At 47.2% G+C, this 13223-nt stretch overlaps 1 protein-coding gene across 1 annotated transcript in view; it reads left to right on the plus strand.

Annotated features, from left to right (window-relative positions):
- Positions 1-6722, plus strand: part of LOC132821529 (UDP-glucuronosyltransferase 3A1-like) — a 50351-nt gene extending 43629 nt beyond the window's left edge. Inside the window, exons 6-8 of the mRNA XM_060834139.1 lie at positions 985-1216; positions 3378-3591; positions 4873-6722. Coding sequence (XP_060690122.1) covers positions 985-1216; positions 3378-3591; positions 4873-5146 — 720 coding nt within the window. The 3' untranslated portion in view covers positions 5147-6722. The remainder of the gene's footprint in view (positions 1-984; positions 1217-3377; positions 3592-4872) is intronic.
- The last annotated feature ends 6501 nt before the right edge of the window (positions 6723-13223 follow it).

Raw genomic sequence — 13223 nt, forward strand, 5'->3', positions numbered from 1 at the left:
AGTAACAGCAGTGTGTACCATCCCCTCCCTCCCCCCACCGACGCTCAGTAACAGCAGCGTGTACCATCCCCTCCCTCCCCCCACCGACACTCAGTAACAGCAGTGTGTACCATCCCCACCCTCCCCCCACCGACGCTCAGTAACCGCAGTGTGTACCAGCCCCTCCCTCCCCCCACCGACGCTCAGTAACAGCAGTGTGTACCATCCCCTCCCTCCCCCCACCGACACTCAGTAACAGCAGTGTGTACCATCCCCTCCCTCCCCCCGACACTCAGTAACAGCAGTGTGTACCATCCCCTCCCTCCCCCACCGACACTCAGTAACAGCAGTGTGTGCCATCCCCTCCCTCCCCCCACCCACACTCAGTAACAGCAGTGTGTACCATCCCCTCCCTCCCCCCACCCACACTCAGTAACAGCAGTGTGTACCATCCCCTCCCCCCCCCACCCACCCTCAGTAACAGCAGTGTGTACCATCCCCTCCCTCCCCCCACCCACACTCAGTAACAACAGTGTGTACCATCCCCTCCCTCCCCCCACCCACACTCAGTAACAGCAGTGTGTACCATCTACAAGATGTCCTGCAAAAATTCACCAGAATTCTCAGGTCACACCTTCCAAACCCACGGCCACTTCCATCTAGCAGGACAAGGGCAGCAGGTACATGGGGACACCACCCCCTGCACATTCCCCTCCAAGCCCCTCCCCATCCTGACTTGGAAATATATCGCCGTTCCTTCAGTGTCACTGGGTCAGAATCCTGGAATTCCCTCCCTCAGGGACATTGTGGGTCACCCTACAGCACATGGACTGCAGTGGGTCAGGAAGGCAGCTCACCCCCACCTTCTCAAGGGGCAACTCGGGACGGGGAATAAATACTGGGCCCTGTCAGTGACCCCCCACATTCTACAACTGAATAAAACAACATACTAATGAAGCTCGATTTTCACTTGGCATTTTTCGTGTTGACCTTTGCTCTCATTAGGAGCTGGAAGATATTATATCGACAGTCGGTGACGAAGGCTTTGTGGTGGTGACGTTCGGGTCAATGCTAGCCTCTGTCAATCAGCGGGTGGTGCTGGAGGAGCTCAATGCTGCTTTCTCATGGATCCCACAGCTGGTTATCTGGAGGCATCTACACAAACATTGGCCAAGTGAAGTCCTTCCTGCTCCTAATGTCAAGCTGGTGGATTGGCTTCCTCAGAATGACCTGCTCGGTGAGATATTGCAATCAGAGTCCCGTCCGTACAGGGCTTCTTGGCTAAAGGTTATTATTATTGTTTTGGTTGGGGAACAAATTGCTTCCAGGAAGCTTGGAGATGGCAAAATAACGTTTCTTCTAATGGTTCTTTCTTAAGATGACAGAATTAGATTACTTACAGTGTGGAAACAGGCCCTTCAGCCCAACAAGTCCACACCGACCCGCCGCAAGCGCAACCCACCCATACCCCTACATTTACCCCTTTCCTAACACTAGGGGCAATTTAGCATGGCCAATTCACCTGACCCGCACATCTTTGGACTGTGGGAGGAAACCGGAGCACCCGGAGGAAACCCACACAGACACGGGGAGAACGTGCAAACTCCACACAGTCAGTCGCCTGAGTCGGGAATTGAACCCGGGTCTCAGGCGCTGTGAGGCAGCAGTGCTAACCACTGTGCCACCGTGTCGCCCACCAAGATGTATTTGAAGGCCTTTTCAAGTCTTTTTTTTTTGTCAGTAACTCCTTTGTTAGATGATGTGGTCACACAGTGACTGTATGTTCTGTATGTCTGTTGGTCTTGGACAATCACAGACACAGTCTCAGGATCATTCATCAATATCCTCAATAATGGCCATCTCTCCATTCTCCATTCTCTGTGTCAAAGGATGCATTTTACACACAACGTTCCCAAATTGGAGTGACGTTCAGCTCATCACCTCAGGCTGCACTGGAGCTGGGACCCAGTAAGACTGACACACTCACCTCTGGGTGACATACTGCAGAGCTGAGGGTGAAGGGAGGGAAACTTAACCACCTCCAGGGGCCTGTGGACACCCCCCCCAAGATCCCTCTGTTCCTCGGAGCTTCCTGCTGTCCTGTCATTCACTGAGTACTCCCTTGTCTTGTTCCTTCTTCCAAAGTGCACCCCCTCCCATTTCTCAGGGTTTAATTCCATCTGCCTCTGATCTGCCTATCTGACCAATCCGTTTCTACCCTCCTGGAATCGAACACCTTCCTCCTCACTGCCAACCACCCGGCCAATCTTTGTCTCATCCACAAACTTACTTCCCATCTCTCCCACATTCCCATCTCCGTTGTTGATGAAGGTCACAAACAGTGAGGGCCCCAGCAGTGATCCCTGTGGGACCCCACTGCAGCCCGGGCTCCAGTCCCACCAACAGCCTCCTGCCACCACCCTCTGTCTCCTGACACGAAGCCAGCTTTGGATCCATCTTACCAAGTGACCCTGGATCCCATCAGCTTTGACCTTCTGTCTCCGTTTCCCGTGTGAGACCTTGTCAAAGGCCTTGCTGAGATCCAGATAAACTACATCAACTGCCCTCCCCTCACCTCCACACTTGGTCACCTCCTTAAAAACACTCCACCAGGTTTGTCAGGCGTGACCTCCCTCTGACAAAGCCACACTGACTAGCCCTGATCAAACCTTACCTCCCCAAAGGGACATTAATTCTTTCCTTCAGAAATTTGTCCAACAGTTTCCCTAACATTTTTCTGTAATTCCTTGATTGATCTTCACCACCCTTTCTGTAAAATGGAACCACATTAGCTATTCTCCAGTCCTCTGGCTTCTCCCCTTCAGCCTGAGGGGAATTAAACATTTGGGTCAGGGTCCCTGTAACCTCTTCCCTCATCTCTCACACCTGCTTGGGATACACACATCCAGACCTGAGGATTTACCTGCTGTTAAACCCACCGAAACCTCCAAAACCTCCTGAGTGCTGATGTCCCACTGCTCAAGAACTGCACATTCCATCTTCCCAAAGTCCGAATCTATATCCTGTCCCGTGTGGAAGGCCAGATGTGAAGGATTTATTTTGACTTTACCAGTATCCTGCAGCTCCATGAACAGAATTCTCCCGAATGTAGGAACAAATTCCTGCAGATGCTGGAACCTGTCCTGAAAACAACAAATTCTGGAGATCACGGTGGGTCAGGGAGCTTCATAGAGAGAGAGAGCAAGTTAACCTTTCCTGTCGACATGACTATTCTTCAGAGCTGGCGTGACATTGCACCAGTTCTGACCTCCAGCAGTGTTTGTTTTCAGTTCTGCCCCTTAGTGAGTTGAGAATGAAAGATGTGCCGATGGAGTTGTGACACACTAACAATGGACTGCTTTCAAACAATGTGATGTTCACTCTTTGTGTGCTGCTAGGTCACCCTAAGGTTCGTCTCTTGGTGACCCACGGTGGCCTGAACAGTCTGCTAGAAGCGGTCTACCATGGTGTGCCAGTGATTGGAATCCCACTGTTTGGAGATCAGTTCGATAACATGGTGAGAGTAGAAGCAAAGGGCTTTGGTTTGACCGTCCAAGTCAACCAGCTGCAGGCACTAAGCAATGCCATGGCAAAGGTTACAGGAGACAAGAGGTATGTACCACTTTGTAAGAGTGAGTCGAAGCTTCATGTGTACATCGCTCCTGTAATTGTCTGCCCAGAGAGCTGTGATGTTAACCAGAGAGGCTCTGGGATTGTGTTCTCTGTGTTACTTAGTTGCTGTATCAGTATTCCACATCCATGAGGATGCTCCTTGGACTGGAAGGGTTGAGTTATAAGGAGAGGTTGGGCAGACTGGGAGTGTCAGAGACTGAGGGGTGACCTCATCGAGGTACAGAAAAGCATTAGAGATATAAAGAAGGTAAATAGCTGACAACGCTTCCCCCTGCTAGGGACGTGGATGGGATAGGTATGGAAGGTATGGACCAAATGCAGGCATTTAATGATGAAAGCTGGGCAGCATGGGCTAGTTGGGCCGAAAGGCCTGTTTCCGTGCTGTTGAGGTCTACAATTCCATCTGGCAGTTCTTCACTTACTATGGGACATGGAGATTAAGGTGGATCACTCATCCCTTCTGGCCTAGGCACAGTGGATCAAGTGAGGCTCTTCTAATGCCCAAATTTTGAGCTGATTAATTTGGGCAGTGTTTAGTTCTGTGTTTCAGAAGCTTTTCTACCTCTAATCAGTCGAGTCAGCATCCTGTACCTCAGGAGTTAGTCATCACTGCTCTCCAGCTGGGCATGTGGATGAGGTTTTCTCTCAGGATTCAAGTGTCCCATAGACTCAGGTGGACAGAGAGAGAGTGAGAGACAGAGAGAGAGACAGAGAGAGTGTGAGAGACGGAGAGAGACAGAATTGAATGATTTGAATTGAATTTATTGTCCCGTGTACCGATGCACAGTGAAAAGCTTTTGTCTTGTGAGCAATACAGGCAGATCACAGAGTTAAGTCACACAGACAGTAAATAATAGGTAAATAGCAGCAAAAACAAAACACAGGTACAGGCAAATGCTTAGAGTTTGTGAGTCCATTCAGTATCCAATGGTAGAGGTTATAGAAAAACATTGCCAGGGTGGGATGGATCTTTAAGAATGCTGGCGGCCTTTCCTTGGCAGTGGGCCTGGGAGATGGATTCTATAGATGGGAGGTTGGTCTTTGTGATTGTCCGGGCTGAGTTCCCCACTCTCTGTAACCGTCTCTGATCCTGAATGGTACAGTTGCCGTACCAGGTCGTGATACATCCAGACAGAATGCTCTCGATGGTGCACTTATAGAAGAGAGAGAGAGAGAGAGACAGAGAGAGACAAAGAGATAGATAGTTTTTTTTAGTTTCTATTATGGAAGAAAATGGAATAATGTTTTTCTTCCCATCAGGTACAAGGCTTCAGCAATGACTGTAAGTCGCTTGCATCGCTCACACCCATTCCCCCCTCGCCAACGCTTGCTGCGATGGGTGGAATATATTGTGGAGCATGGAGGGAGTCACCTTCGAACATATGGCTTACAGCAGCCCTGGTACCAGCGCTACCTCCTCGATGTCATTCTGTTCTCCCTGGTGATGGTTTCGATGATGATTTACATTGTCACCAAGTTGGTGAAGTTTGCCATGGATCGGCTGCGCAGTGGAGGGAAATCAAAAGTAGCTTGAAGTGACTTTGATCACTGACCAATGAACTCCAATACCTGTTCAGAATCTTGGAACAAAATTTTAACTTCTTTTTGTTGGTATTTTATCGTGCACTGTAATCATGTAAGGAAACTGTAATGAACTATGTTTAATTTTTGTGGTATGGCTGATTGAAATGTGAATTCCTTACCCGGGAACACTCAGTGGATTGTAATAGCTGATGCTGTTGTAATTTGGGGAGGTGAACAATTTGAAAGTTTTCTGGGAAATGTATAAATTGACCTGAGAATTGTTACAACATAGAGGTGGACCTCTCTGTTACTAAAATCCAAACACCCAGAAAAGTTCATCTCTACTCATAATCTGTTAAAATATGAGTGACAGGGAACTTGGCAAATTCCACTATTTAAAGAAAATAACATCAATTTATCTTTTAGCTCTAAACGTGAACATTAAGCAACTATCCACAACTCTGAGCTCCCCCTCCTCTCTTAACCGCTTACAACCCGCCTCCAACTCTACAACAACATGCTGTTCCAATTAGACACTTATTAAAATTGCATCAACTTAATTTCAAAGCCACGCAGCCGATATCACCTTCTGTGTCTTCCTTCTTCCAGCTGAAGATCTCCCTGGCTCGTCCTCTTTATTTTTACAGCGAGTATGTTTCATATGAAAAGGTGCCCTCTGATTGAGAGCGTTCCCTAATTTCTTGGGTCTCTCTCAATGGCAGTTGCTCTGTCTCCGATTTTCAAACGCCTGCACCTTTATATCCCCAACATCGGATCGTCTCAGTAAACGCTAAAACCGTTGCAGTAGTTAACACTGCTTTTAAATTCTCAAATGCCTCCTGGCATTGTTCTGTCTAATGAAATTTTGTGTTTGTCTTTAGTAAATCTGTTAGCAGAGCTGCCACGCTGCTGAAGCTTGGAACAAACTCCCGGTAGAATCTAAGTAGTCCCAAAAATTGAAACACCTCTTTCTTCGAGGATGGTTGTGGAAATTGTGGAGGATAGTAGAATCAAGGGTTATAGAGATAAGACAAGAAGAGGATACTAATTAGGAATGATCGGCCATGATCATATTGAATGGCGGTGCAGGCTCGAAGGGCTGAATGGCCTACTCCTGCTCCTATTGTCTATTATCTATTAAATTCCTCAATGGCCTTCGTCTTTGCGTCCCATGGGGTCAGCCTTCCATGACCGATGTTATGTCCCAAGAATGTCACCTCTGCCTTCATGAATTCTGTTTTCTTTACATTTATTACCAGTTTTTATTGTCGTAAGTGTTCAAACAGCTCTGGCAACTGTACCATGTGATCTTTCCATGACTCGCTAAAGGTCACTACATCATCCAGATAAACTGCACAATTTGTTAATCTGGCCACAACTCTATTCATGAGGATTTGGAATGTGGCTGGTGCGTTCTTCACTCCAAAGGGCATCTCTTTGAATTGATACCTGCGACACAACATCGTGGGCTGAAGGGCCTGTTCTGTGCTGTACTGTTCTATGTTCTATGTTCTATGATATAACCCATTGGGGTTACAAACGCTGAAGCTTCTTTCGCTTTCTCTAATAAAGGAACCTGCCAGTAACCATGCAGTAAGTCCAACTTTGTGATATAGGTGTCTTGACCAACCTTCTCTATACAGTCTTCCAATCTTGGTATTGGATAGGAGTCTGAGTTTGTTACAATATTGACCTTCTGATGGTCCACACAGAATTGTTGAGTCCCGTCAGGTTTGGGAACGAACATGATTGCCAACCTCCACTCGCTCTGACTCGGTTCGATGATATCTTCATTCAGCATCACATCCACTTCCTCCTGGAGTGTGTGGCTTTGACAGAGGAGGAAGTGCTGGATGTCTTGAAACAGTTAAAGGTGGATAAATCCCCAGGACCTGATCAGGGGTACCCGAGAACTCTGTGGGAAGCTAGAGAAGTGATTGCTGGGCCTCTTGCTGAGATATTTGTATCATCGATAGTCACAGGTGAGGTGCTGGAAGACTGGAGGTTGGCTAACATAGTGCCACTGTTTAAGAAGGGCGGTAAAGGCAAGCCAGGGAACTATAGACCAGTGAGCCTGACCTCGGTGGTAGGCAAGTTGTTGGAGGGAATCCTGAGGGACAGGATGTACATGTATTTGGAAAGGTAAGGACTGATTCGGGATAGTCAACATAGAGTTGTGCGTGGGAAATCATGTCTCACAAACTTGATTGAGTTTTTTGATGAAGTAACAAAGAGGATTGATGAGGGCAGAGCAGTAGATGTGATCTTTATGGACTTCAGTAAGGCGTTCGGCAAGGTTCCCCATGGGAGACTGGTTAGCAAGGTTAGATCTCAGGGAATACAGGGAGAGCTAGCCATTTGGATATAGAACTGGCTCAAAGGTAGAAGACAGAGGGTGGTGGTGGAGGGTTGTTTTTCAGACTGGAGGCCTGTGACCAGTGGAGTGCCACAAGGATCGGTGCTGGGCCCTCTACTTTTTGTCATTTACATAAATGATTTGGATGCGAGCATAAGAGGTACAGTTAGTAAGTTTGCAGATGACACCAAAATTGGAGGTGTAGTGGACAGCAAAGAGGGTTACCTCAGATTACAACAGGATCTGGGCCAGATGGGCCAATGGGCTGAGAAGTGGCAGATGGAGTTTAATTCAGATAAATGCGAGGTGCTGCATTTTGGGAAAGCAAATCTTAGCAGGACTTATACACTTAATGGTAAGGTCCTGGGGAGTGTTGCTGAACAAAGAGACCTTGGAGTGCAGGTTCATAACTCCTTGAAAGTAGATTCGCAGGTAGATAGGATAGTGAAGAAGGTGTTTGGTATGCTTTCCTTTATTGGTCAGAGTATTGAGTACAGGAGTTGGGAGGTCATGTTGCAGCTGTACAGGGCATTGGTTAGGCCACTGTTGGAATATTGTGTGCAATTCTGGTCTCCTTCCTATCGGAAAGATGTTGTGAAACTGGAAAGGGTTCAGAAAAGATTTACAAAGATGTTGCCAGGGTTGGAGGATCTGAGCTACAGGGAGAGGCTGAACAGGCTGGGGCTGTTTTCCCTGGAGTGTCGGAGGCTGAGGGGTGACCTTATAGAGGTTTACAAAATTATGAGGGGCATGGATAAGGTAAATAGGCGAAGTCTTTTCCCGGGGGTCAGGGAGTCCAGAACTAGAGGGCATAGGTTTAGGGTGAGAGGGGAAAGATATAAAAGAGACCTAAGTGGTAACTTTTTCACACAGAGGGTGGTACGTGTATGGAATGAGCTGCCAGAGGATGTGGTGGAGGCTGGTACAATTGCAACATTTAAGAGGCATTTGGATGGGTATATGAATAGGAAGGGTTTGGAGGGATATGGGCCGGGTGCTGGCAGGTGGGACTAGATTGGGTTGGGATATCTGGTCAGCATGGATAGGTTGGACCGAAGGGTCTGTTTCCGTGCTGTACATCTCTGTGACTCTATGGCTCTGTAACTGCTGTGTACAAACAGCCCGCCGTGTTTCCTACATTTCAAAATCACATAACTGCTGTAAGACAGGGAAGCATGTGGCAGTTATTAAAATGCAAAATAAATATAGGTCTTGCTTTATAAAAGATGAGCCTAATTTATTCCTTGCATGCCTCGAACATTCTGTCACAACATTTCCAATAAAATCACTGCCAGCTGACACCGGAACTCCAGCGTTACCTATTTGCAGAACCTTACCCTTAATTTAGCCAATGTTAGCAGCTCCTCTGACCCACTCGTCAATGCAATTGGAAATGGAGGGAGGAACACAGCAGCACCATCAACAGGAACAAAAGTAGAGGGTGGTCTCCTTCTAACTGCTGGGATCATCCGGTCAGCTGCCAGCCACTGGGCCCTGTCATGCAGTTGCTGAACTGGGATTGTGACGTGCTGTCCCAACATGATTTCTGCAGCCTAGCCCCAGTTCAAAAAAGTGTAGACACTGATAATGTCTGACAGGTACAACGGTAGCTTTAAAATACAGACACAGAGAGCTATGGTGATCATGCAAACTGGAGAACCCACAGCACCAACCAAACCGCTTCCAAAACAAATCCGAACATAACCACCCTGACAGTGAACTCGAAGGGCAGGTTGAGGCACTTATATAAATTGAATTGCAAAGATTGGAATGTCACACAGATCTGGTGTAGAACAGGTATTGCAGCACGACCATTTCACTTCATGTCTGAGAGTGAAGTGTAGATTTGATTTGTTTGATTTGATTTCCCTTGATTTATTTTTGTCACACTGAGCTAAGTAAGTGAAAAGCTTTATTCTGTGAGCAGTACAGGCAGGTCATTGCAAACAAGAGCATACGGATCATGGGGAGCGTAGAGTGAGACATACAGGGTTACACGACACAGGAGGTGTACGAAGCAAGATCAACATTTGTATAAAGTTAGAGAGTCCATTCATCAGCCTAGTAACAGCAGGAAGATGCTGTTGAACCTGTTGGTGTCTGTGTGTGTTCTGGTTTCTCTATCTTCTGCCTGCTGCAGGGGGTTGTAGGAGATCATTACCAGGGAGGGAGGACACTCTGATGATGTCGGCAGCCTTTCTGCAGCACTGAGCTGTGTAAATGGAGTCCGTGGATGGGAGGTTGGTTTCCGTGATGGTCTGGGCTGTACACATCACACTCTGTAGTTTTTTACAGTCCTGGGCAGAGCAGTTGACACACCAGGCTGTTATGCCTCTGGACAGTATGGTTTCATTCCTGATGAAGAGCTTTTGCCCGAAACATCGATTTTCCTGCTCCTCGGATGCTGCCTGAACTGCTGTGATTTTCCAGCACCACTCTAATTTAGAGTATGGTTTCAATGATGCATCTGTAAAAGATGATGAGAGTCCCTATGGACATACCAAATTTCCTAATCCTCTTGAGGAAGAAGAGGCATTTTTGTGCCTTTGGAATTGTCACATTGACATGGAAGGACCAGGGTGCATTGTTGAAGTGTAGATTATGGTGGCCGTTTTAGCTTTGGTATGGAGGCAACAGAGGTGTAAGTGGTTTCCATCTCGGTAGTTCTTAATACCCACAGAAGTTTGCAAGGTGCTTGATATTCTACTGAATCCTGTTCAGAAATGTTGTGACAGCTCTCTAGGGCAGGTGGGTCTTGAACCTGAGCCTCCTTGTCCAGAACTGGGACACTACCACTGCATCTCAAGAAGCCAGCCTACGGGCTGCTTTAATGAATAATTAACCTGTAGATATTTCTGCATTCATAATGCCGTCTTCAAAACAGTTTGTGAGGGCTTTTTTGACAGCCCAATGTATTTTTAATTTACTTTAAGATTTTGTGACCGAGCAAGATAGATAATTCTATCGCAATCCGGATCGGGAGTTTTTGTTTAAACTTCAATTGAAAGGAAATACACAAAAAGGGGTAAACTCAGTGACAGCCCTGAAGACTGGGATAAGTTCAGAAATTTACAATCCAGCGCAGGAGGGCTAAAAAAAGAGAAAAAATAAACTATGAGGGTAAACGAGTAAGGAACATAAAAACTGACAGGAAGAGCTTCTTTAAATATATAAAAAGCTAGACAAAGGTCAAAGTGAACATAAGTCCATGAGAAAATGAATCTGGGACTTTATTATGGGAAGCAAGGAAATGGCAGAGACATTAAACAGACATTTTAGTGAAAGATACTTTGAACATTCCAATAATTCTAAGGAATATGGGGCAGTTCCTAAGAACCGTGGGCAGCACGGTGGCTCAGTGGTTAGCACTGCTGCCTCACAGCGCCAGAGACCTGGGTTCAATTCCCGCCTCAGGCGACTGACTGTGTGGAGTTTGCACGTTCTCCCCGTGTCTGCGTGAGTTTCCTCCGGGTGCTCCGGTTTCCCCCCACAGTCCAAAGATGTGCGGGTCAGGTGAATTGGCTAAGCTAAATTGCCCACAGTGTTAGGTAAAGGGGTAAATGTAGGGGAATGGGTGGGTGCACTTCGGCGGGTCGGTGTGGACTTGTTGGGCCGAAGGGCCTGTTTCCACACTGTAAGTAATCTAATCTAAAAAAAACCATCACCGTCACTAGAGAGATAGTGTTTAAAAAAACGAGTGAGAGTGAAGAGAGAAGGATCCCCGGCCCTGATGCTTGTAGCCCATGGTCCTAAAAGAGTTATCTCCAGAGGTAGTAGACACATTGATTGCAAATTTCTAGAAATCCTTGGATTCTGGGGAATTACCAGGAAAACTATGATTGTGAAACCCCTAATCAAAAACAGAGGGAAGTAGAAAACTGGTAAGTACAGCCCAAATAGTCTAATATTTACAGTTGGAAAAATGTGGCATTGCATTATTAAGGAAGTAATAGCAGCAAATTTGGAAAATCGTTATCTAATCATGCAGAGGCAGCCTGGCTTCATGAAAGGAAATTGTGTCGAATTCATTGCAGTTTTTTGAGGGAGGGGAAAGCAGTGAACGCGTTATATTTGTACTTCTCGAAGGCGTTCGACAAAGAACATCACAAACGGTGAAGGTGTAAGAGCCCATGTGTGGGAGGTGGGATATCAACGTGGATAGAGAATCAGTTAATGGACAGGATACAGCGAGTGGGGGTACAGGCTTCCTGTGCAGGTTGGTGTCCTGTAATCAGTGGGGGCCCACGGGAATCTGTGCTGTCTCCATTCCACACGAACCACTTGGAGGAAGGAGGCAAACGTACTGTAACCACATTAGCAACTGACATAAAATCGATGGAGAGGCAGATGGGGAGCAGGGATACATTGAGAGATATTGATTGGTAAAGTTGGTGGGCAAAAAGTTGGCAAATGGAGAATAATGTGGGAAAATGTTGAATTGTTCATTTTAGATTAGATTAGATTACTTAAGTGTGGAAACAGGCCCTTCAGCCCAACAAGTCCACACTGACCCGCCGAAGCGCAACCCACCCATACCCCTACATTTACCTCTTACCTAACACTACGGGCAATTTAGCATGGCCAATTCACCAGACCTGCACATCTTTGGACTGTGGGAGGAAACCGGAGCACCCGGAGGAAACCCACGCAGACACGGGGAGAACGTGCAAACTCCACACAGTCAGTCGCCTGAGTCAGGAATTGAACCCAGGTCTCTGGCGCTGTGAGGCAGCAGTGCTAACCACTGTGCCACCGTGCCACCCACGGAAGGGAGAGCAAAAGAACAGAATATTATTTAAATGGAGAAAAACTGAAGAAGCTGCAACAGAGAGAAACTTGGGGGTTACTTAGAGTCAGAGAGTCCTACAGCATGGAGACAGGCCCTTCGGTCCAAACTGGTCCATCCCGACCAAATGTATACCCACGATAATCCCATTTCCCTGCACTTGGCTCAAATCCTTCTAATCCTTTCCTGCCCATGTATTTGTCCAAATGCCTTTTAAATGTTACACATAAATGGTACGCATATGGAATGAGTCTGGCAGCTCATTCCATATGCGTACCACCCTCTGTGTAAAAATGTTACTCCATAGGTTCCCTTTTATTCCTTCCCCTCTAACATTAAACTGATGCCCTCTAGTCCTCGATTCCCCAACCCTGGGAAAAAGACTGAGTGTATTCACCCTATCCATGCATCCCATGATATTATACACCTATAAAATCTCCCCTCAGTCTCCTCCGCTCTAGAGAAAAAAAGGCGAATGTGAGGTCGGCAGGCGCTGGAGATCAGAGTTGAAGAGAGTGTTGCTGGAAAAGCGCAGCAGGTCAGGCAGCATCTGAGGAGCAGGAAAATCTACATTTCGGGCAAAAGCCCTTCATCAGGAATGGGGCTGTGAGCTAAGGGAGTGGAGAGATAAATGGGAGGGGGGTGGGGCTGAGGGGAAGGTAGCTGGGAATGTGATAGGTGGATGGAGTTGGTGGGTAAAGGTGATGGGTTGGGGGGGAGGTGGAGTGGATAGGTGGGAAGGAAGATTGGCAGGAAGGATAGGTCATGAGGATGGTGTTGAGTTGGAAGGTTGGAACTGGGATAAGGTGGGGGGAGGGGAAATGAGGAAACTGGTGAAGTCCACATTGATGCCCTGGGGTTGGAAGGTCCAAGGCAGAAGATGAGATATCCTTCCTCCAGGCGTCGGGTGGTGAGGGAGTGGCAATGCAGGAGGACCAGGACCTG

Source organism: Hemiscyllium ocellatum, chromosome 2 (assembly GCF_020745735.1).
Source record: "Hemiscyllium ocellatum isolate sHemOce1 chromosome 2, sHemOce1.pat.X.cur, whole genome shotgun sequence".
In the NCBI taxonomy this organism is placed as follows: Eukaryota; Metazoa; Chordata; class Chondrichthyes; order Orectolobiformes; family Hemiscylliidae; genus Hemiscyllium; species Hemiscyllium ocellatum.